This window comes from Hyperolius riggenbachi, chromosome 3, assembly GCF_040937935.1.
Source record: "Hyperolius riggenbachi isolate aHypRig1 chromosome 3, aHypRig1.pri, whole genome shotgun sequence".
Lineage (NCBI taxonomy): Eukaryota > Metazoa > Chordata > Amphibia > Anura > Hyperoliidae > Hyperolius > Hyperolius riggenbachi.
The window spans coordinates 282,052,606-282,078,926 of NC_090648.1; the positions used below are offsets into that span (position 1 = coordinate 282,052,606).

The following is a 26,321-nucleotide window of genomic DNA, read 5'->3' on the forward strand; positions in this document are numbered from 1 at the left end:
TCTTATAACCACACAATTTACTTATTTAATTTTTAAGGACATCCATGGTGAAAATAAATTGATGAGAAACAATTGTATCTATCCTCCTTCTCCATAAAATGTATTTTTAAAGGGAACATGAGACAAGAAGCATCTCGGGTTCCATACTTGGGTTCCATACTTACCTGTGGCTTCTTTACGCCCCCTTAAGGCTGCTCATCCCTCGCCATCTACCTGGGTGGTTCGAGTCCCCGGCAATTCAGCCTGAAAGCCAGTGTGTCCGTCCCCCCCCCCTCCCCCCGTGCTCTGCTGTTCCTCCTGAAAAATACTGTCAGGCTAGCAACAATCTGCTTGTCGCTAGCCTGCTATTTAACTGCTCTTGTCAATCAGCTTCTCCCCGCCGCTCTCCACCTCTGCTACATTCCTCCAATCGGAAGCCAAGCCGCGACTCAGGAAGTACTTTCAGGGTCGTGGCTCAGCTATCAATTGGCGGACGTTAGCAGAGGCAGGGAGCGGCGGGGGGTGGGAAGGCTATGGAGGAGAAGCTGGTTGACAAGTGCAGGTAAATAGCAGGCTGGCAACAAGCCTGTCGCTATCCTGGTGGTATTTTTCAGGGGGGGGGGGGACCAGTAGAGCTTGGGGGGGGGGGCTGGGGCCAGTGCAGAAAGACACAGAGGCATGTCATTGTGCACAGGACATGCCCCTGTGTCCTATTAAGATTTCATAAATCCGCCTCGGGTTCTCTTTACACAATACCAGTTGCCTGGCAGCCCTGCTGATCTGTTTGGCTGCAGAAGTGCCTGGCACCAGAAACAAGCATGCAGCTAATTTGACCTGATCTGCTGCATGCTTGTTCAGGGTCATGTCTGTGGCTCAAGATTTCTTTACAGTGGATCTAACTTTTTGGAACTTTCTTCCTATCAGACCAACCTCTTCCTTTAAAAATTCAAACATGCTTTCAAAATCAGTGTCTTCCTCCTGCCACTGATCTTCTTTACTAAGTAACCACACCCCCTTCAGCTCCATGGCTTCCCTTCAACTCTACCTACTGTGTCCTAGTTTTCCCCATAGATTACTTTTTTAGCCCACTTGGGTAAGGTTTCTTTCGCCTCCCGATTTGAATTTTTATTGAGGTTTGTGTTTAGCTTTACTACTAATAGTAATAATTACAATCATAGCACTAATAATAATATCACAGTTATCATTTAAAATAAACTTACAAGCCACTATGTTGATGTATCTGTTTTTATTCTTGTTGTCTGGGTGGTTTGAACTGTCCGATGTTATTCCCAAGTCAGCAGTGCAGTTTTGAACTTCCTGTGAATGGGTAAAGAGTAAACAGAAGCAAGCCTAGGTAAGTTCTGCAAACAATAATGTTTGTGTTATAATATAAAGTATGTAACGCATCGGTTTGAGATGCATTTACTGTGTATGCTATTCTAAGAAATTGGAATGAAGCTGTCTTACCTGATAATACTCTTTAAATGTCTAATGAGGAAATGAATGAAAAAAAAAATAATGAAGTAAATATCACAATGCAAATGAAAATAAAAATACAAATGACTAACAAAACTTTAAATGAAATATAGCAAGTAATAACACAGATCTGGTGGAAAAGGATAAATTACCATACGCAATGTTTTAGGTTTGTGAATGACAGAGCGTATCAGGGTATCCATAGATAAGATGTCCTTACTTGGGTGGGGGATAATTTCATGTCTGCAGGTCCGGTAGAGATTCTGTAACCTACCATTTTTGGCGGGAACAATTTATCACACAGGCTATAAAACCAATTTTGATAATGTGTGTCCCCTAGGGCCATAATTATATGGTGAGCAGAGCTGGGGGGAAGGTGTGGCATCCATGTACCATACTTTCCTCTGATACAGTGATACAGTGGTTAACCCTCATAGATCAGGTGTTGCTGTTGCCACACTTGTAATGGGTGGAGGGGGCTATAATGGACACACTTATTATATGAGCCATGGAAGATGGGCCCCTAAGTCTGTGGGAGAAGGGGTCTGTAAAGGTTGTGAGCTTTGAGGGGAGGGGTCCAGTCAAAGTTTTTCCAGTCATGATTTGTAGCTAAGTCCCTATTGTCAGGTTTTTGAACTTGAAAAGTTTAGTACCGAGGGTAATACTTATAATTATATCAGTAATATACTGTATTATACTCTTTGAGAATTTGCCTAGTTCAGTATGAGGTTTAGATAAACTGATAAAAAAGCGGATTCATACATTGTTCTGCACATATTATTAATGGTCTTCTAATGTTTTCTTCTCCAGAGTTTATCCAATTAGGATTTTCCTGGAAACCTCATTCATCGTTCACAATAAAAGTCTCATTGTGTATAGCCCCCTTCAGATCATAAAATTATGAAAATGAACATTTCACAACAATTAATTTTTGATGAATTGGTTAATTCTTAGACAAAAAATGATGCTAAAGCATAGTAGAAAACAGAAACATGTAAGTATGTATGTATGTATGTATGAATGAACAACATAGTACATCTAAAATATATTCCTGTTTATCTTCTAACCTGCACATATTTCCTAATCTGAATGATATCCTGTATTTTTATTTTTGGTTATGAAAGCACCTATGGCTTCAGAAAATATATCTCAATAGATAAACATAATTGCTGTTTAGACATATGAGGTCACATTGCAAGCATGCAAGCCAACTAAAGAGAAGCGTGGTTGCCACTGTGTAGGTCAAGGCTTCAAATCACTAAGGCGTGTGTGGTAAAAAATATACTGTATTGTTATTTACCCCATGCCATTAAAAAAAAGCATTTCTGGCGTATTCCACGAGAGGATAGGTAAGCTAAATACATAATTTCCTATTGGAAGATCTATTTTAATTTTTTTTTGGTTAATATGGAGTTTCAGATGGAAACTCCTTATTAAAAATGGAAGCTGTGAAACGCATAGCATATGTACTTATACACTGCATTATATACATACTATTCACTGGTTTCATTTTTCATCCAGGTTTTCTTAAAGAGACTCCGTAACAAAAATTGCATCCTGTTTTTTATCATCCTACAAGTTCCAAAAGCTATTCTAATGTGTTCTGGCTTACTGCAGCACTTTGTACTATCACAGTCTCTGTAATAAATCAATGTATCTTTCCCTTGTCAGACTTGTCAGCCTGTGTCTGGAAGGCTGCCAAGTTCTTCAGTGTTGTGGTTCTGCTATGCACTCCCCCCTCAGGGGGGAAAGAAACACACAAATGATCTCTTGAGATTCAAAAGGAAGGCTGTATACAGCCTGCTTGTGTATGGATGTATTTTCTATGTGTGGACATACTGTACATCAACCTACTTCCTGTTTTGGTGGCCATTTTGTTTGTTTATAAACAAACTTTTTAAAGCTGTTTTTAACCACTTTTAATGTGGCGGGGAGCGGCGAAATTGTGACAGAGAGGAATAGGAGATGTCCCCTAACGCACTGGTATGTTTACTTTTGTGCGATTTTAACAATACAGATTCTCTTAAAAGGGGTTCTTTCGCGAAAAAAGTAGGCAGTTAAAAAATGTGACAGATGACAGGTTTTGGGCCAGTCCATCTTTTTAAGTAGGATTCTCAGGGCTTTCTTTGTTTTCAACAGCATTTCCTGAACAGCAGTTTAACTGCCAAAATAGCAAGATACCAGCCGGCCTCCCTAATCACTTGCACACTATTATGTCAGTTAGATTTTGCAACTGTTGTTCAGGAAATGCTGTTGAAAACAAAGAAAGCCCTGAGAATTGCCCTTAAAAAGATGGACTGGCCCAAAACCTGTCATCTGTCACATTTTTTAACTGCCTACTTTTTTCGCGAAAGAACCCTGAATGTAAAACGTTTGTTGTTTACTATCAAACCTTTCCACTGGCATTCTGGATCGATCAGTGCAAGATATGGTCTTTGTAATACTAATACTTTTGGTCTGATTTTATGTTAATTTTACCCGGATGGACGTGTACCAATCAAAATGATCAGCTACCGCATTGTATTAGTACAGCTGAACGCTGCAAAGAATTGACAAAAATGATTAGTATTTCATTGGCCATCTTTAATAACTACACAATAATATTGTAGATTTGTGTTATACAATGTAAGTGAAATTAGGAAAATATGTTTTCATTAACTTTCTTATTTTCCTGAACAATTTAATTAGTTTTCCTCGTTTCTCCCCTCTCTCTCCTTCGTAACTTTCCTCTATATAATCTCACTGCGGGCTGTTTGTTGTCTTACCAACAGCTAGAGATAAAATACTAAATATCTCACTTGTATGACTGCATAGCAAGCATTTAGGAGGTGATAACCTCACAATTCAGTAATTTACCTCACAAGTTGGTTATTTACCTCACAAGTCTGTATTTTTAGTTTTCCAGGCGTTAACAGCCATTGTGAACTGACATTTGAAAAAGTGTTTGATGAAATCAGTTTATTTTGCTTCAATGCATACAGTCAAGGTTTGTAAATTAAACCCAAATTAAAACATAGGCAATTCATTACATTACACATTTACAAAGCATTAGCATGAAGTATTGATAATAGGCTCCCAAACAAATCTACTATTAGTACCTGCTCAATAAATGTGCATCAAGTTTCAACAACCAACACAGATCTATACAAACATTGTGCGTCACTAAACTGAAATTCTATTAGCATCTCTAATTACTGCCTTCAGCCTCACCTACTGTAACATCTTTTCTGCTTTGAATAAGTCCAGTAATGCACAGATGTTGATGTGTGTACCCTAATATCAAACCCTGCCCCTTAGAGCAAAATGAAAGCAGAAAGCGTACCTCAAATTCTTCTGCAAATCCATTCCTTGAATGCAGTTCACTGACATGTTTGGGAAATTGCTTCAAAGGGATTGCTCCAACGTCATCTGATGTGAGAAAGAAAATACACTGGTTTTACAAGCAGCTCCTGAAGACAAGTTTGAGAAGATTTTATCTGTTGCTTGCTTTACTAATAAAAAGATAACTCACACTCCACTAACTCCTACCTCTTAACTGTGCTATTTTTGTGGAATTACAAATACTGCATCTACCATTATTTACATAAAAAATGAATCATCACTATTGCTAGGTACACACAATGAGATTTTCTGGCAGATTTCCTGCCAAAACGATTATTTTCAGCATGTCTAATCTGATTTCTGTGAACGGAAAATCAATTGGAAAATTGATTGGAAATCAGATCGAACATTCTGAAATAATTGATCTGGCAGGAAATCTGCCCGAACATATCATTGTGTGTACCTAGCATAAGTCCATGTGTGTTGATGCTGAAATGTTGATAAGATCAGCACACAGATGATAAGCAGCTTAGACAGACAATTTAAAAGAACAGAGGAGCATAAGAACCTGTTTTAAGCAGATTTTCGCAAACAAGGCTGGGTACACACTGTAGCTAGTTTACGGTTAGTATAGACACAGGGTAACAGCTTACATTATACACAATGGAGGTGATATGCTAGTGTTACAAAATGCCATTCAAATCAGTGAAACTAATGTAATGCATTGGTAAAGACCCTATTTAAAGCACGTGAAAGTTAAAGTTTAACAATATTATAGGCTACCTACAGACAGTATACAGGAAAGTTTCAGCTTGGATGAGAGCTCCAATCTCTGTAGTGGAAATGGAGGGGGATACAGGAAGCAGATGTTGATATTTCTGACCTCATCCACTTTTACTGCGACATCCATCATCTGCAGATAACTCCATTATAGGGCACCAACCACTGCATAGCGATAACATTGAGTGCACCATGCCCAAATTAAATGGTAGTGAGGGTCGATTGCAAGTGCTTTCTCTGGTGTGAACCTTGCTTATACTCTGAATGGACTCTTTGATCATAACTACTGTATAATAAGTAATTTAGGAAAACTATGACCAGCCATCAGTTTCATGTAACAATTCCTAGCAGTCTATACATTCATAGAATCTTTCTAGTTGTATAACCAGGCAATGTGCTGCCAAGTACAATGTTCATGGCCAAATGTAGCCTCTCTCAAGCTCTTGCCAAGCTCACTGACAACAGCTCACTAAGCAATTAACATCTGTATGTTCAGCTTCTCAGTGGGAAACATTTCATCGTGTGTGCAGGATATCTAACATCGGAAAGAGTCGAGAAAATCACTATATAAAATATTGTTTCACAGTATGGGCATTTATAAGCACTTTCTTTGACAAAAACAAATCATCGTATTGATGTAGAGCTGTTATTTATATCAACAGATGTTCATCGTTTAGAGCACCTAATAACTTACTCTTTAGATAACAAGAATTTGTTGATATGGTATTAGTGCCCATCTGTTCTCTTTCATAGATCAGTGGAAATGAATACTAAAATTGAATTATCTTGGAAGCTTAGATGGAAAAAAAATATATCACATACGTGCAGTTCCACATTCACACTTAAAAGACAGCATCTGGCAGCAGGTGTGTGTATTATAATTACTTTCAGATAAAGTAACAAGCAGTAATAGCTAAATGGAAGCACTGGTGTATGCGTTCACTAAACCAGCTGTGCAATCAAATAAATAACCGATAATCCAGGCTTGCTAAATGCATTAGGAGTTTAGAAATTACAGCTGCAGAAATAAACTTACAGTGATAGAAAAGAAAAATGCTACAATAAATACTTTCAAAAAGTACAAGCTTACTGTTATCTGCAAGTAAGGCACACAATGATTGACAAAGGACAGAAGAAAGAGCAAGAAGACAATAGTGATAGTTCTCAATGTATTCTAGTACATTTTCGTAAGAAGATGGAAAGACTTTCGGGGTATCAGATTACTATTACCAGAATTATTAGTATTTATTCGATTTATAAAGTGAAAACATATTAAGCACTCGGGGACACTAGTGCTTCTGAAGCCTCCCAAGGGCTCATTCAAGCGCGCATTCAAACAATTGGATGAGTACAGACAAAGGGGGTAACAACGCTGGATCGAGGGGAGCAAGAGAAGACAGGGAAGGCTCTACAGGATCCAGAGCCTTCCCTGTCCATAGGTAAGAATTTTTTTATTTTGCCTTTACATTTGCTTTAAAGGTTAATTGGCCAAAACCGTGAAAGGGTATTTTGCCTTCCCCTGGATCAACTGGGATATGTGAGGGTACAGGAAATAAAGGAGAAGAATGCTTTCTTTTTTTCTTCTAGTTGGACATGAAGGAATGTGTTTTTTCAAACGAAGTAACTGTGTAACTATGTAACTAAGTCAATGACATGGGTGCTGTATAATAAGGGTGCTGTATAATAAGGGTGTGTGATCAAGTGGGATACACAAGGGGGTCTTGCCAAAAGGCTTGCAATCTTAATACCGGTATATATAATATAGCACTAATAAAACATTCAGTGCTGAAATTAAGGCTTACCTACATAGCAATTGTAGACCACATATAATATAGTCACTTGGAATTAGAGGCCCTGTAGATAATTTAGGTCCAACAATGTGATATTCCTTCATACGGGCCAAATCATTTGTTATTGAGTGTGATGGAGAGTGCAGGGGTGGATGGGGCATGGGAAAGAATGACACATAATCAACAGCTGCATAGATTTTTATAGTATTCAACAGTCCAAAGCTAGCAAGGGAGGTTTCATCAATATCATATAACATTCCTGCTGTTGTCTGATCTAATGTCAAGTGATGCAAGGTGGCAGACCAGAGAGACACACACTACTTGGATTACTATGGCAACCGCAGAGGTCTCCAAACAAGTCCAGTAGTGATACCATAAGAGATCCAACTAGCCTGCATCTTGTGGCAAGGGATTGATTGATGAATTCATGGCAGTGCAAGGAAGATCTAAGCAGTCATATTTTGCAGAGATACCATACCTATACTATACCCTTGCTGCAGTTTATGATCATATACCTCTCCCACCTGCACAATCCTTGCCATCAAATATTTTCACCTCACTCAATCAAATAATTTAACACTAATCAGGAGGACCTTAGTTTTTTAATAGATTTTGGTTAGTTCATTTTTTAACTATTAAATCTAATATCTAATTTATTTAAAAGTGTGGTGGTATTTTAGTTTCTCTGTACTGAATTAGGTTATACACCTTTTGAATACTTTTTACAGCATATGAATAACCAAGCAATGAGTTACCAAACTGATGCATGTAGAGATGATGGTAAAATTAGCCAGCTGTCAAGACAGCACACATAAAACTGTGAGAAATGAAATGAACAAGTGATCAGTGCTTCTGACCTGCTGCAATGACAGCCTCAGGGATTATATAAATGAGTTGCTATTTATCCAAATAGATCATTTCTAATACACTAATCATTCATGTGTTTATAAAAGTTAGTAGATGAATGATGCCATATATACATGGCTGACTGAATGTGATGACACCATCAGTAATAAATACACATCTATGACTGCTAAGGACTACTGACACCCCAACACCATTGCGTATGTAGAGTTGACATATATCTGATAAAAAAAAAAAATTATCTGTGAAAACTGAGATGACCTGTAGATTGAAGCCAGATGGTCATTTATTTCACTAAAGTTTCAAAATGTCACCCACAAAAAAATAGCATCACGCATCCAATTTTGATTGGCCAATCACTTGCTTATTTTACCACCTACATGTAGTTGAGAGCTTACCTATACAATCTGTTCATTGTATTCAACATCTGCTGGTCCTCATAGTACGTGGAAGTGAGAAAATTGGCCAATCAAAATTGGATGTGTGGATGCAGCCTTTCTCTATGAAGACATCTCCAAGTCTACAGACATGTCAGCCTTAAGCCTGGTACACACCTTCAATTTCGATTGGTCAATCACTGACCAATGTAACCATCTCTATGTTGTATGAGAGTTTACCTACACAGTCTGTTCATAGTATTCAAAATCTGATGACTCCCATACTACATGGATGTGGTAAAATTGATCAGTGAATGTGTGTACCAGGCTTGAGTACTCTCTTGAGCCTACTATAAAGTGAAAGTAGTTATCACTATTATACACTATTTACATCGACACTGCTGAAAATTGGAAACATTGAAAAAAGGAAAAATATAACCCATCTCTCTAGATCACACAAGTCAAACTCTAAATCTGGCTCACAGAGATATCAAATTTGGCCCACAAGTGTTTTTTTCCATTTTTCCATTATGTTTGGCCCACTCTAGACTACCAGGTAAGTTTTATTAGAAAAGACGAAGGAAGGTCCGCACAATGTCTCCACATCAGTGTTGATAAGTTTATTCAGGACATATCCAGATCTACAGAAAAGCACATGACTTACATGTTTCGGACATAAAGTCCTTAATCATAGTCCATTGTGCGGACCTTCCTTCGTCTTTTCTGATTTTCCTGGGCTTGGCTGCCCGTGATCCAGCACTGTCTCTCACGGTGCGGTGGAGCGGTACCTCCAGTTTTTGTCTTTAAGTTTTATTAGGGTTAGCCCTAGTTCATCAGGAAAGCAATATGGGAGGAGTGGATAAGCACTAGACACCAGGAAACTGTATAGTGGAGGGGGGACCGTTAGACACCAGGGAAGCTGAAAATGAAGTCTGCTATAAAAGTGGGCGTGGGGCCGCCCGCTATGCAAACTGCGGCTACAAGCTCCTGCTATTTGTAGCCACCGTTTACATAGCAGGCTGCCCCTGTGCCCGCTATTATAGTGAGTGCCCTTCTAAACAGGACACATATTAAGGTGGTGGGGGTTAAGGCTATGTACAGGAGGGAGATAGGAGGTTATGGTTAGCTTCCCTTCCCACTCTGTGTGTGTGTGGGGGGGGGGTTAGTTGCACATGGGGGTAAGGGTTAGCCACCATCAGGGGGAGGTTGTTAGACACCACCAAGGGGGAGGAGAGTTAAGTGTTAGGCACCACCAGGGGAGGGTTCTGTGTGAGAGTGGGGAGAAGGTAGGTCATAGTAAAATATCTGTAAATATTAACAATATTTTATTATGTGAATGGAGTAGTAGAATATCTGTATTTTTACCGACATTCTACTACTGACATCCTGCACCATTTTCAGCTGTATGCCCGTTAGACACCAGGGGACTTTAAAAGGGAGGCAGTCGGCCACTAGACGCTGAGGTTTGCCTGCAGTTTGGTCCCAGTGTTAAATTTTTTGGCCCACTTTGTATATTCAGTTTAACATCCCAGCATTAGATCGTTAATGACAGGCCAAGAAACCTCCATTTTGAAGAGGAGATTCTACTTCTTCCAAGCATTAAAACTATTGCCAAAAAATACACATCTCTCACCTGAAACGGGAAATACTGGAGCTGGTTGGCTGGAAATGACTCTTGGTGATGTGTTGTCCTCCAAATAAAAGTGTGCCGTCTGAAAGCATTTCCTGAAACATCACAACAGTAGTTGTATAAACACTATTTAGATTTTGAGACCTGTGTACAAAGTAAATAACAGTTTTTCTTTTCCACTTTAGGAGCCAGTCATTTTCCACATTTATAAACAGACTCCTTATAAAGTTAGTTGCCACCTTTCAAATGCCATATGTGAAAAAAGCAGGAACAGGTTTCACTGTCAATCAGGTTTTAACAGTGAAGGTCAGAGGTACTATAGTTACCACATGGGTGCAACAAGAAACTACATTTACCTGCATGGAGTAATTGTTCTCCGCTTTCACTATTATTTCTAGCCTGATACTATTTTTACAAGTAACAGTATATGGTTGTAACGATTGCGGAACTATTTCCGTGGTCAGCGCACAGGAGGCGTGCCGACACGATGGAAATCCTCCACAAGCGTGTAATACGAGAGAACCCAGCTATGGTGCTATGCACTTGTAGAGGGAGATTCCCACCGGCAGGTGGAGCTGTGGAGTGCAGACGAGCACAGCCTCTGCACGGCCACAGATGCCAGATGGGAATTGTACGAGTTGAAGCAATGCAGGGCAAGAGATCCCTTAAAGAGAGAGAACACAGAGACAGAATGTATGTGTGTCCACCAATCTAGTCGCCACTCAGCCACGGTGAACACACAACAACAGAACCGAAGTGGGAACGCAATCGCAAGAGTGGCGATTGCCAAAAGTGACACAAGACCGTACTAGACAGAACACAAGTGTAGAGAAAGAGCACAGAGACAGAATGAATGTGTGTCCACTAATCTAGTCACCACCCAGCAACAGTGAACACACATCCACAGAAACAAAGTACGAATGCAATCGCAAGACTGGCGATTGCCAACAGACACAAGACCGAGCAGGACAGAACACGAGAGTAGCAAAAGGCACAGCAAGCAAGAACAATCAGAACATCAAGGAAAATAACAAGCGCTAGCTAAAGGCAAACACCGCACTCATTCGCAACAGCGAACGCGTTTACGACACGATCACCGCGCGTTAGGCACCCAGTGATAAGCGTGCCACCCTACCTAACCAATGAAACACAAACATGAAACAGAGAACGCAAACGCTTGCCAAACGGTTACCTCACCGAGCCTTCAGCAAGCGTTCGTACCAGACAAGACAAACAGATGGGGCTACCAGTAGAACCGCTGCTCTGGTCAGCACTCCCAAGGCAGAATACAGAAGGAAGCCCTGACACTACCACTAGGGCGAATGCAATCCAGACAGATGGAGCAGCCAGTAGCAACCGCAGCTCTGGCCTACACTCCCAGACAGACAGAACGATTTCCTGTTGACCGCCGCTGGCGACAAGACAATCGAGACAGAGAGACAGAACAAGGCATTACAGATAATACAACCTGTCTGCACTACAAGGGATGCCTAGTGCAGTCCCAAGGAATTACTCTAAGATAATCTTAGCAAATGATAGCAAGGCTGATACTTCCAGGAGAGTTAGCAGGAACAACCCATCATGACCAGCAAGGGATTCTGGGAGAACATGGTATTTATACTGCAAGCCTTCAAAGGAGGCAGCTAGGCAATTTGCACGACAAGTGTATGCAAATTCCTCAGCAGAGCAACTCTGAAACTTGCAAAGCGAAGACAGGTCTCTTTTCCAGAGACCTGCAGCATTCAGACCTAAAACATGGACAAACAGCTGTCTGCCCGTGCAGACAGCTGAGCAGATCGTTACAATGGTGCACTGACTTGCACTGATTTGCACTGTGGCCAAATACTGCTACTTTCTCATCATGTGTGACCAACAGGGTTTTTGAAACAAATAGCACTATTCTACACGATTTCCTTTGGAGATCATCTCTATTGAAATGTGGACCTCCAGGGACCCCTCTAAAGTGGCAATCAGGGCATTTTTAGGCAAACACCCTTTATAAATACTGAGGTTTCTTTTACACTGCAAATCGCAAATCCTATTTGCGATTCTTATTTGCACTTTTCACTGAATGCTATCAACACAAGAAGATAGCAAGACAAGAAGAAAAATGCAGAAAAACGCAACCAAAATAAAGAAAAATCGCATAAAAAAACGGAATTGCGTGTAAAATCACATCAACATCAAATCGCATGTAGTGTAAAAGAGTTCCAGCACATTTGTTAGATATGGGCCCATAATTTTCTCATAGGTGACATTTTCACACCTTATCAATATGATGCTTTTAAAATCACCAGCAAAATACTCAAAATAATTTTGATAGTACTTTTTACCTACTTTTTGGTACTTTTTCAAATGCACAGTACTGAAAAGTTATTTTGAAGTTAAAAAATGATCTCCTAGGAGAAAACTCAGGAGAAAAAGTTAATAGCATATGGGCCTTAGAGAGCAGTTGTCTTGAAATCTGCATAGCAGTGTTGATGAAGCAAATACCCATGCAAGAGGACAAAAATCAAAGTAGTGTCGCCACTTACTTAAGTAGACTTGGTGGTTCAAAATTGCAGGTTTATCAACACCACCTTAGGTAATTATAAAATGCTCTTTGTTGGAAACGAATAAAAACAGCAATGTACCCTGCCTCGTTTTGACATGTTTTCAATAAAGAGCATTTTATAATTACCTACGGTGGTGCTGACCTTCCTGCAACTTTCTACTTAGCAGAACAAAAATTAAACTCTAGATGGAATCAGCAAATGGTATAATATCTAAGCCTGACTGTAATAGCCTCTGTGTTTTTCAGTGAGCAGATCTAACCTTGGAAAAGATGTTTTATCTTTTAAATCGCAAAATAAATATTACAAACATCACTGAATTATTATATTTTCAAATAACTTTTTGTTATAATTAGGAAAGTAAAAGGAAAAAGAGGGAATCTGGCAGACCTGGGAGTATAACCCTTCAAAGAGGAACATAGGATGAAGATGGCAAAGTCCAGGCAGAACAGATGATTTTTTAAATTGCTTACTCATGTCTATTTGTAGCAGGTATCTGTAATGATCTTGCTACAGCCTTTGCTGTGAATGACTGAATAAATTAATTAACCAGGTACATTGTAGGATCTAATTACATCCCATGCCCTCGTTCTTTATAGTGAAATTCTATGTCAATCAAATTATTTAGACACTGCCAGCAAGGAGGCTAGCCATTTATTTAATGAGAATAATGTACAAATGTGACCCCATATGCCAGTTCAAGCAGACAGGGACCCAGTGACAGCAGCAACTGTACAATGAACATAAATCTCTCCATATTTCAACATCTCCATTTTAGAGGCAGAGCAGAGCAGGGAGATGCAAAACAGTCTAGAATGATTATGCCACAGCCTGCGGCCCTGTTCACAGTGGTCAGTTGTGGTTCAGAATAATTCTGCATGGCATATAATTTGATGGGGCTGTTCATAGGACTGCATTGTAACTGATCGCTGCATGCAGGCTTTACATTAAAGTCTATGTCCAGATTTCCATTGCAGTTCACAGTCATTATAACACATTATAACGTATTTGTCATGCAACTGACCACTGTGAGCCTACCCTGAGTTCTGTATTCCAACAGGAGAGCCCACAAAATTCTATTGTCTGTCACCTGGAAACAACGAGTCAGGCTTGGGACCCACTAGCAGCTCTTTTCTAAGCGCTAGTGATTTGAAACGTTCTTCCTAATGCAATGCAATAACAAATGATCACTCGATTGGCGGACCATCGTTATGCCACTGTTGAATTCAAGCTCATGACCTTGTTCATACCTCACAAACCGTTGAGGATCACTTGTTTTTTAACAATGGTGATGGAGCGTGTGTACAGAGCTTTACACCTGAGACACAACGCCTGATCTGCATGCATGTTTAGATTCTGTGACTCAAAAAGTGTTCAAGATCAGCACTACAACCAGACTTGCGGCAGGTTTTCTAAGAGAATGAAATTGGCAACCTTCCTACCATTTACTACCTATTATTTACAGTTTTGTTTAAGAGTTAATACAAAATGATGGAGGGAATTGAGCAGAATGGCCAATTTATGTGACTATCTTTGAAATAATTTAATATTAGACATATTTTCTTGACCTGAGTAGATCAGTTTACCTATCTTTGAAATAGGCATACACAACACACTGTTCATTGTACAGTCTTACCAGTTTCTTCTAGTTAAGAACCCACATAGTGAAGACATTTTGAACAGATTAGCTTAACATAGTGTCAGGCAAGCTGTGACTCTACAATGAGATAAATACTGTTGTGCAGACTATTGTATTTCAGCAACTTTTTAACCTAATCCAGTTTTTCCTATTTTATCAGGCATTGAGTTTTGTGCATGTAAAGAACCTCTTTTTAGTTTGAATGAATGTCTGAAGACAATATTATTTACTCTTGTAAATGGAAAGGGAACCTCTTAAGGTGCACATACATCAGGTGACTTTGGCGGGCGATTGACCAAACAATTTGATTATTATAATTGGATTGGTTGAAAATCAGTGCCGCCAAGTGCAGGCATGATCAACGATGCAACCAATTTTGGGCCGAAATTGGACGCGTTAGTCGATCGCACCTGATGCAATATGTCGGGCCGAAGTTGGTTGATCACATGTGCAGCAGTACTGCGGCCGATTTTTATAATGAGCCACGAAACGATGAAACCCCCTCCACTGCCCCCCTAATGTATAAATGTGCCCCCTGTGTTTGCATTTATACATTACCTGTCTTGTGTCAGCATCCGCAAGGTGTTCTTCTATCTCTTCCGCTTCTATCAGCCCCATACACGCTGGCGGCGCATAACATCAGACGGCAGTGTGTATGCGCCTATGAGGCTTATAGAACCGGGAGAGAAGGAGGGACACCAAGCGGAGGCTGACACAGGACAGGTAATGTATAAATGCACACACGTGGGGGCACATTTATACATTAGGTGGGCAGACGCGGCGGGCTCAGACAATTCCCTGAAGATTTCATGCGGAAATCGGACAGGAATCAGCCTGCAGTGTATGAGCAGCTTCGACAAAGAGACGAATGTATCTCTAATCAGATTTGATTAGAGATAAATTTGTCTCTTTGTCGAATCTGCCCATAATCTTCTGATATATGGGCAACTTTAGATGTCACTCTTTATCTCATCTGTTATCTAGAGCACTGCTTCTACAGATTATTATAGCATACAAAATATCCTTTGTTGTGGGTAATATCATTGTGGGTAACATCATACCATACCCTTAAAGGGACACTGTAGGGGTGGTCGGGGGAAAATGAGTTGAACTTACCTGGGACTTCTAATGGTCCCCCGCAGACATCCTGTGCCTGCGCAGCCACTCATCGATGCTCCAGCCCCGCCTCCGGTTCACTTCTGGAATTTCAGACTTTAAAGTCTGAAAACCACTGCGCCTGCTTTGCCGTGTCCTCGATCCCGCTGATGTCACCAGGAGCGTACTGCGCAGGCCCAGTATGGTCTGTGTCTGCGCAGTACGCTCCTGGTGACATCAGCGGGATTGAGGACATGGCAACGCAAGCACAGTGGTTTTCCAGAAGTGAACCGGAGGCGGGGCTGGAGCATTGGTAAGTGGCTGCGCGGGCACAGGATGTCTGCGAGAGGCCGTTAGAAGTCCCGGGTAAGTTCAACTCATTTTCCCCCGACCCCCTACAGTATCCCTTTAAGCACTCCATAATTGCAGATTAATTATTTTCAAACATTCCTTATACTATACCTAAACCATACTTATACAAGATGATTTAAAAATTGAGTCATCTTTTTTTCTTTTTTTTTTTACTTGCTAGGACTGTGACAATTGGCCTCAATTCACTAAGCTTTATCAAACACTTTATCAAACGTTTCATAATTTACCTCATAGGTAAAATCTAATTTTGAATTCACTAAGGTGTTATATATTTATCGAATGTTTTATTGATAAAATGTTCAATAAATCTATAACACCTTAGTGAATTCAAAATTAGATTTTACCCATGGGGTAAATTATCAGACGTTTGATAAATTGTTTGATAAAGCTTAGTGAATTGAGGCCAATTTAGGGACCACCTAGGGTACTTGTACTGTATGTTGATAACCTGGGTTTTCCACAGGGCCGGTTCTATCACAGAGCCAACCTTGGCTGATGGACAGCTGAACTACATGGGCCAACCATCTGTGTAAACTAGGCCTAAATTATATTTATTTTTCCTCTGTTGTGTGTCAGGTGTTTCTTGTTGCGGTTTCCTCACTCACCACCTTCTTGTTCTGCAGGAGGACCTAAACTAGCGTAATATTACTGTCTTATGTTGTAATGCCCCAATATCATGAGAGTGATTTTTGATGCCATTTCCTTCTTCACTTCCTCTTGTCTCTGCGGGAGCACCAATGGTGGAGTTACTTTATTGGCTTAAGATATAATTCTCTAGTCTAGTGTCATGTGATTGATTTTTGGTGCCGTTTCCTCCTTCACTTCAACCAACGTATGATATAATGCCCCTATGTTATGTGATTGTTCATTGCCAATGGTGTAGCTATGGGCCCCAGGGTGGGTTTTACATTGGGCCCCCTTAAGCTCACTATACATTACTGAAAGGGAGCACAAAAACTCGCTAAGGACAGCCAGTTTCAGAGAGGTGTAAGCAAGGAGGGGAGAAGTTTGTTAATCATTACCACTATTCAAAAGAGACATATAGGTCATCAGGGATTCTGAAAAGGATCTTCCAGATTCAGTTGGCTGCTAGTTAAAAATATCTATAATTGCTCAGAAACTTGGACATTTTGCCTGAATATAAAATGTGAACTTTTTGAAACACTATTTTAAGTATGAAACAAGCAGTAACTCCCACATATTCATGCATCAGTAATTAGTTGCACAAAGTGGGAAACATTGCAAGTACACACCTGTAGTAATAAATAAACTGACACCTAACAAACATTTTGCAGTTAGGAATCCTGTAGAATGGCTGCATCTGTCTCTGTAGATAAAACCAAGGTAAGAAATTTAAAAAGTTTGCCATAGATCTTAAAGAACAAGCGACACCCATGCTAACCTAGAAATAAAAAACACATATATAAGTAGATAAATACTACTTCTACTTACATAACAGATGTATTGTGCTATACACATAATGATTCCTGTGAATTTTATAAAGGAAAAGCAGAAAATCCTATTCTAGGCAGTGGCCATCTTGGCTAAGCAAATACTGACATCATATCCTCCCTGACTCTTGTCCCCCTCCCCCCCTCCCTTCTCTTCCTCATTGTGTATTCATTAGCTGCCCTCCTCCCAGAGTCTTCAGACACTCCCACTGAGGTGTATACTAGGAACTACACTTTTCTCCTTCAATCGCTGAGTTACATAAGCCTTGCTTGTAAACACAAGTAAGCAGAGGATAAGCAGCTAGGCAGGGAAATAAATGGAAGAGGCGGAACATATTATAGATAAAAAGAACCCCCAGCATTAAACTGTTTGGCACTGTTTGGCACTGACTACTAAAGGCCCAGTGCTCCTTAAGTATGTGATAACTCCAAATCATAACAGCAGAAAAAAGTTTTTGCAAGTTTTGAATGTAGGATTAGCATCTTTATCACTTAATACACTCAGACCAGTTGCTGTTGAAATTTGATTTTTATGGTGACAATACCGCTTTAACTGAGTTATGGATTTTTAAATAAAAAGTAGAAACTTTCCTAAAATCTTGCAGAGCTAGGAAAGGGGGAGGGGGTCCCTACAGACTATTAACCTTCCTGGCGGTATACGTTCGGGGTAAGCCGCGCAGGAGGTTTTCTCCGGCCCTGCCGGGCCGATTTTCTTAATTTTTTTTTTGCTGGACGCAGCTAGCACTTTGCTAGCTGCGCCAGCACACTGATCGCCGCTGCCCCGCGCCCGATCGCTGCTATACGTTGCGGCGCCCGCCCCCCCCCCCCCAGACCCCGTGCACTGCCTGGCCAATCAGTGCCAGGCAGCGCCGAGGGGTGGATCGGGACTCCCAATGACGTCGGTGACGTCATCCCGCCCCGTCGCCATGGCGACGGGGGAAGCCCTCCAGGAAATCCCATTCTTTGAACGTGATTTCCTGATCGAAGATCGCCGAAGGCGATCGAAGAGGGCGGGGGGATGCCGCTGAGCAGCGGCTATCATGTAGCGAGCCCTGGGCTCGCTACATGATTTAAAAAAAAAAAAAAAACTGCCGCGCTGCCTCCTGGCGGGATTTTTCATACCGCCAGGAGGGTTAAGAAATATTTATAGTAACAGTAAATAAAAAAATCAAGATGTACATGTATTTACTGCACTTTTGTATTGTCCATCAGTATTGATAGCTTATTAATTAACGCTGTTTCTTGTATATTATACAAGAAGAAAAAGTCATTGCTTTGTTGAGTTAAAGAGTAACTGTCCGGCATAAAATAAAAAATCAATTCTTTATTTTTTATCTGGTAAACAAGTAATAAGGATGCTAATCAGGCATTCCAAAAGTCAAAATCACTATTACTTTTCTTGTTGATAAATTATCATTTCCCAGTTTACCTGACTCTTATTTGGTACACACAAAATTTGGTACACAAAAGAGAAGTTGCAGGGCATGCTGGGTTGTCTTTTTTGCTTCTCTACTTCCCCTCAGACTTAACTAATGCAGCCTGATTGGCTGAAGCCTCTTTCCCTCCTGTTTTCCCCTGCCACACCTCTGTTCCTCTCTGATTGGCCAAAATTTCTCAGGCTGAAACAATGCACTTTCTATAATGAAGGGCGGGCAAATCAGGCAGAGGAGACTAAGGGTGGATATTACTGGCTTCAAAATAGCCACAGTAACATGGAAACTGTCTAGAATAGGATTCTCTACTTTTCCTTTATAAAATTCACAGGAATCATAACGTGGACAGTGCAATACATGTGTTATGTAAGTAGAGAAAGTATTTATCTACTTATATATTAGTTTTTTTCCTGAGATAGTATGGCTGACAGCTCCTCTTTAACAAGGTTTGCCTGTAATCAGGAAGTGAGGAAAATACTTCTGATCACAGACAAAATACAGCAATATAACAACTGTAATCCTTCATTTATCCAAGGCCTGGAACCCATTAGCAGCGCTGTTCTAAGTGGTTGTGATTTGAAAAGTGCTTGCTAATGTAATACTATGGGGGATTTTTTTTTAAATCACATCCCTCAAGTGGGATCACACACATAGCATTGCATTACCAAGTGCTTTTCAAATCACAAGAAAAGCACTACTAGTCGGTTCCTTGCCTTTTCCTGATTGTTTGACTGGAACTGGACCTTAATACAGAACTATGGTCTTTTTCATATTTTTTTTTGCTATACATGTGCAAAATCAGCTTAAAGGGGAACTTCAGCCTAAACAAACATACTGTCATCAAGTTGCATTAGTTATGTTAATTAGAATAGATAGGTAATATAATCTCTTACCCACCCCGTTTTAAAAGAACAGGCAAATGTTTGTGATTCATGGGGGCTGCCATCCCAGTCATGGGGGCAGCCATGTTTTTGGTGGAAAGGAGGTGACAAGGAGTAGGAGACACAGTTCCAACTATCCTGTGTCCTGATTAACCCTCCCAGCTGCACACGCAAGGCTTCAAATGTCAAATTCAAAATGTAAAAAAACGAGAACAACAAAATCAGAAATCCCATCATGCTTTGCACAGCATCAGGGGAAAAAAGCCTGGGCAGTTTTCTTCTGTGCAGCTAAAAATGAGACTTGTATAAGAGAAACAAAGTTCTGATGCTGTGAAACTGTTAAAGAAACACCAAGCCTTTTCAGTGCTGCTGAGTCGATTTTTAGTCCGGAGGTTCACTTTAATGTAATTGCTATCATTGTAAGTTGCTATTTTACTAACCTACTTTTTATGTGTATTTTGTAAATACACACATATATACAGTAGCAGACATATTTATATTGCTGTTCATTGGATCAAGCCACCCACACAGAATATCTGACTGAAAACAATAGACTCTATAGTCTTTATTACGTAAAGGAGAAATGTCATGAACAGCAGTGATGTAATTGTTGGATGTAAATACTAAACAAAAAATTCCAGGTGAAAATAAACTTGGTTGGGAGAAATTAAAGTCTTTTTTAACATCTAGATTTTCTTTTATTCTAGATTCCTTCAGTTATTTTAGATACAGGAAATGTTCTTTTATGTTGAAAATGGTATTGGATTCACCTGCTCTACCACGGTAGTAAGACATATTAATCAACTCAGAATTTTGCACCATCTGCATTAATATTTATCATTTACTTTTATTTATTTGTTTTATCGTGTAACTGCCAGAACTGCGAAGTCAGCCAGCGTGGGGCCTAGCTGCATTACAAGTCTACATGCTCCATGAAATGGGGGGGGGTTAGCTCTGCAAAACACCCTTGTTTATGTTAAGGACAAGGGTCTCATCCTCACCGCTGATGCCCCAGAGGAGGGGGGGGAGCAGGGAGATAGACCATGGGGAAGACTTTGGGTGGCATCTGTATTGCATTACAAATACAAGTGTATGAAATCACTAATTACATGCCACTCAGTCCGCTGCCTGGCTACCCTGCAAATTGAGATAAAGATTAGACACATCTCACGGTAAGTCCACAAAATAGTCGAGTATTGATCAACATATCCTTATTTTGCATACATTTTTATTAGATTCCATTTTTTTCTTATTAAAGGGAACCTAAACTGAGAAGGATATGGATTTTCACAGGAGATCACAGGGGCTGTGGCTGAAAGTATTAGACACACAGGATCAGCAGGAGAGTCAGGTGTCTGGTATTATTTAAAAGGAAAAATCCATATCCTTCTCAGTTCAGGTTCCCTTTAAAACCAATGTCTAATCTACAGTATATGAACTGCACAGTTTATGCCTATCCTCATATTATCAGCTTAAACCTTTCAATTCTACCTTCAGATATAGCAGGCGTTTTCATCACTGTAACATTATTCTCTGTATAGTTCCAGATGTAGCCATATGCACACCCCCCTTATCAATTAGGATGTTACTATATATATTTAAAGTACCACATCTGTTTCTGTGACTTGCGTTGGCAAGAATTGCCATCTGTTTGGTGCAAAAGGTGAACATCCCAATGATGTGCCAAGTGTGAATTGCTAATTATCACTTGATTAAGATGATGTAAGTGTGGCGCGCTGGGAACATACCGGAATACCGTAGCGCCCATCAATCAATAATGTGATCAATTTAAATTTAACTGGTTGAGAAAAATATGCTAGTGTATGTAAAATGCTAAGAGGAACATACATAACAAGATGACGGCAGAAAGAATAGCAAAACAAAAACACATGGTCTTTTTACACACATAAAGTAAGATGCAGATAAAGGGATTGCCATTCATAAACACAATTGTTGCCTTTAGGGCCTCTTTCACAGTGGGACGTTGCGTTTGATGCAACATTAAAGTCGCACAACGTGCCCCTAACGCAAATTGGACATTATTTTGCACTGCGTTATGTGTCTCTTGGTGCGACGTTTTCGTTGCATACTGATGGGACGAAAACGGTGCATGCGTTACATTTAAAAAAAAACAAAAACATTACTGAGCATGTGCAACACACATAACGCAGCAAATGTATTGCTAAACGCACAGCTGCAGCACTTTCTAAATATTGCTACACGTTACACACCACGCAACATGTGCACTGTGAATGTCGCACAGACTTTGTATTGCTGTGCGTTAGTCTGCGTTATAATTTTTTTATAACGTGCAACTTTAACGTCCCACTGTGAAAGAGGCCTTAAAGGACAACTGTAGTGTGAAGAACATGGAGGCTGCTGTATTTATTTCTTTTAAACAATACCAGTTGGCTGGCAGCCCTGCTGATCTATTTGGCTGCAGTAGTGTCTGAATCACACCTGAAACAACCATGCAGCTAATGCTGTCAGATGTGACAATAATGTCAGAAACACCTGATCAGCTGCATGCCTGTTTAGGGGCTAGGGCTAGAAGTATTAGAGGCAGAAGATCAGCAGGATAGCCAGACAACTGGTATTGCTTAAATGGAAAACAATATGTCAGCCTCCATATCCCTCTCGCTTTAGTTGTCAAAAAACTCAAATTCTGGCTTCCTGTAGGCAAGAGCAAAATTGAGAGTTTGTTGTACTATAAAGAATAAAAAAAAGCTTTTTCATACTCGTTAAGTAACTTTGAAGGATATACAAAAAGGGCATTTTGAGCATTTGCTGTTTGTCTTACAAGCATTTATATGCAGAGCAGTGGCTGAGCCATAAGGGATGCAGAGGCTGCAACCACACCAGGGCCCCTTGAGCTGTGGGGCATTGCTCCAGTTGTTGCATTAGCACTTTATTGGTGCTGCAGTGGTAATGAACATCTCTACTTGTGTTTTGAATAGTGGCAATCATGAACAAACCATTCCTTTCCCTCTGCACATTGCTGTGCTGGGAAAGGAAGAAGGGTGGGGGGGCGGCAGTGAGAAGAAGTGCAAAGGGCTACACCACAGAGCAGAGCGAATGAACCTTTGAACTTCCTGGCAGAAAAGTCTGAAACAAACAAGAAACTTTGAGAAACCGGTTGAGATATGTGCTTCAGAAAACAGCACTGTAGCTGACCCAAGTTGGGTTAGAGAGCTCAGAGAGGTTATTTTGCACAGATAACAGAAGTTTCTTAACTATTTCTGTACTTGAAACAATATGAGACTCCTATATGTGCTACTAATGTTTTCTTTCTTAGCTGTACTACACATACAAATCATTATATCGTAAGTTTATTTTCACTTCAGATTCCCTTTAACACCCTGTGGTGTGCACACATTGCAGGTGCATGGCATGGTGTAGCCCAGATGTCAGCAGTGACATTTTAGGGTCATACTATACCCCTTTCTGCAAGGCAAATATTCCTAGGATTGGTGCACATTAACCCATTGTTCTGTAATACAGGTGGACAAGCATTTTACAGAAACACACAGCATCTGCCTTGCTCTCTGTTGAAGCACTGTACCGTTTTTGAACTGGGCTGAAGGAGTCAGTGCTGTGCTTCAGACTAAAATGCATGCAGAGGCATGTTATCAGAATGCACTGTGTGATAAAATGCGTGCATGAAAAAAGGACGCAGAGAAAAAAGGGCTTGGCTTGATAACAAAATGGCGTGGGTGAATAACGAAATCTGGAGATGATAAACATCCTTGTCAAACTTGGTTATCAATAAATACCATAGTAATTAAAGACGGGAAATAATAATGAAAAGCTATAAATGCTAAAAATCATTACGTAATTCAACAATACAGCTTAACCCAACCCTACTCTCACACAGAACCCTCCGCTGGTGGTGCCTAAAACTAACCACTCTCCTGGTGGCACCTAACCCTAATTACTCCCCCGGTGGTGCCTATCCTTAACCACCCCCTTGGTGGTGCCTAACCGTAGACCCCTCGGGTGTTGCCTAAAACTAACCACCGCCCGAGTGGTGCCCAACCCTATCTACTCCCCCTGGTGTTGCCTAACCCTAACCACTCCCTCTGCAGAAACACCCTTATACACATAGAAATTATATCTTTGATAACGTAAAATCTGTACATTTAAACAAAATAATATGACAAAAAACTATAACGTTGCAAGCTTCTAAAACGATAACTACTTCAAAAACTATAATGTTTTAATGTTGTTAACAATATTTTTTGCGGCGCCCTTTTTTCTGCTTTTTTTGTCCACCCTGGTCCTGCACCATTTTTTCCTGGTACTGATAAAACACTTAAAGGGAACCTGTACTGAGTAAAATGATTGAAAATAAACACATGATGTAGCTGCAAATGAATATTACATACTAACATCGCCGTCAGTTCCTCTCAGAAGCTCACCATTTTCTTCTTACAGTGATCGCTTCCAGTTCTGACAATATTTTGTCAGAACTGAAATATACCAGTTGCTGTCAGTTATAAATCAGCAGCTTTCAGTTACAACTGAATGTGCAAGGTAATGACAATGTTTCCCTATGGCTCAAGTGGGCGATATTACAGTTTAAGTGTGCTGACCAGGAAGCTGTTAGGGGGTAGTGGCCATTTTCAAAATGGAGGACAGAGAATTCCATTGATATTTGTGGACAAACAGGACGCACCAGAGGAGAAAGAGATTGAGTAGTAGACTTAGACTACACAGGAGGTAATTATGACGTGTTTATGTTTATTTTGACTTTTAATTTTCAGTTCAGGTTCTCTTTAAAAACAATATAAAAAGGAGAGGTAATGTTTGTCTTAACTCTTCTGTAGAAAAAGAACAGCAGTAACTGGAAATGTAAATTTTATTATGAGCTAAAAGGACAATGCATTTCTCGGTACTTCACCTGCTTATTCAAGTCTATACAACAATAGTGACTGTTAGCTTAGGCCCATAGGTGTGGGCTGTTTGCTATTCGTGTTTAACGCAATTTTGTTTTGAAATTCGCGTTTGCACTATTTACAGTGAAGTCACTGGCTGCTGACTTTAGCGGTTAATAGCAAAGCCCCCTTATGTACTAGAAACACCACATCTTTCAAAAAGACATATTTTTTGAGATAATTGATTTTAAAGTTCTCCTTCTGAATGTGAAAAAAGTTTTAACAGCTGTCGAATTTAGCGGTTAATAGCAAAGCCCCCTTATATGCTAGAAACACCAAATTTGCTGGATATGTGGAGGAGGACAGTAGGTACAAGAGGAATTTTTTTTCAAAAAGACCTTATAGTTGTTGAGAAAATCAATTTTAAAGATCTTGTGTAGAGTGTGGGAAATGTTTCCCTGGATGCCGACTTTAGCGGTTAATAGCAAAGCCCCTTTATGTGCTAGAAACACCAAATTTGCTGGGTATGTGGAGGGTATCTCTGCTTTTTAAACAGTTTTTAAGTTTGGAGGTTGCAGTTGTTTCGTAGTTGTCCCTAGAAAACTACTCAGGAGTGCGACCATCCTGTTCCTGCAATACAGTACCTGGAAAATCTCCACGCAGGCTCTGATGGTGGTTGCAGTCTAAACGCCTATCCTAATCCAGTTGTCCATCCATATTGCATCATTTGGCTCCTGGTTTTTCTTTTGTTTCTCAGTTATTCCGGGAGGTCTCGGAATTACTGGGAAACATAATCTATACTCTGAATATGGCTGTGTACACATATGTGGGATTTCTGAATATAACATACTGAATGATACAGATGGCCTGATCTGCTAAGGTTTTGCAAGGCTAGAGAACACAAGTGATCCTGCTACCCGGGCCTGGATTTATTTCAAATCACCTACTATTGGAAACAAATGATTGCAGCCCTACTCTAGAACATATCAGGTTTTTAATAAACCCATGCCATTTTGAATGATATCTTACTGTTGGCATGTTCACCTGACTGCAATATTACAACAGGCATTTGATCTCAGTCCTTGCTGTATTATTATCTGCAAATAGAGGCCATATTTTCAGAATCCCTTTTGTTGTCCAATGTCCTCCAACTTTGCAAAATCTTTGCTAATCAGTTCCAGACCACCCGTTTTTATACAGCCTCCAATTTATTGTAAACAAGTGAGTATTAAAAAGTGTGGGAGAAAAATCCTACCTAATAAAAGCTAACTGTCGCTGCGTCCAGCAGTTTTGTCCCTGTGTCCCAGAATTTTTGTTACTGCGCATGTGCACATTAACTGACAGCTGGGACCAGGGAGCTGGAAGGGCGAGCGAGGTGGGCGGGTGCGGGCGAGCGAGGTGGGCGGGTGCACGCCTGCGTCGGGTACGCCGGTGCGCGGTTGCGTGCGCGCATACGTACCGGCGGCAGCGGCGGAGTAGACCTAGAGCCCATTTTTAAACGGGCTGGGTCTACTAGTTAACCAAGATGATGTAAGCCAAAGAACAGCAATCTGCTCAGGTTGTGATTGCTTGTCAGCCACTTTCTCAGAGCACATCAGCACAATGAGGTGACAGACAAAATACAGTTTAGATTTCAACCAAAGTTGTGTCGTCTCACGTATACATTTATCATTGGCCCCTTTCTGCTGGACTAGGGTGTTAGAAATAATAAGTAGGGGGTTCTGCTGGATGTTCAGTTAAACCTGAAAGTCAAGATAAATGTGGCTTCAGTGTAATGACATGAAAGGCTCCTTGCCTCCTACAGTAG

The 26,321-nt window shown here is 40.4% G+C and overlaps 1 protein-coding gene across 5 annotated transcripts in view; it reads right to left on the reverse strand.

Moving 5' to 3' along the window:
- The window catches only part of PTPRZ1 (protein tyrosine phosphatase receptor type Z1), a 269,913-nt gene that overhangs the window by 47,943 nt on the left and 195,649 nt on the right, over window positions 1–26,321 (reverse strand). For all 5 annotated transcript variants that reach the window (XM_068276398.1, XM_068276399.1, XM_068276401.1 and 2 more), the window contains 4 exons: window positions 10,221–10,312; window positions 4,778–4,863; window positions 1,447–1,467; window positions 1,200–1,296 (listed from right to left, as the gene is read on the reverse strand). In XM_068276398.1, the coding sequence (XP_068132499.1) occupies window positions 1,200–1,296; window positions 1,447–1,467; window positions 4,778–4,863; window positions 10,221–10,312 (296 nt within the window). The remainder of the gene's footprint in view (window positions 1–1,199; window positions 1,297–1,446; window positions 1,468–4,777; window positions 4,864–10,220; window positions 10,313–26,321) is intronic.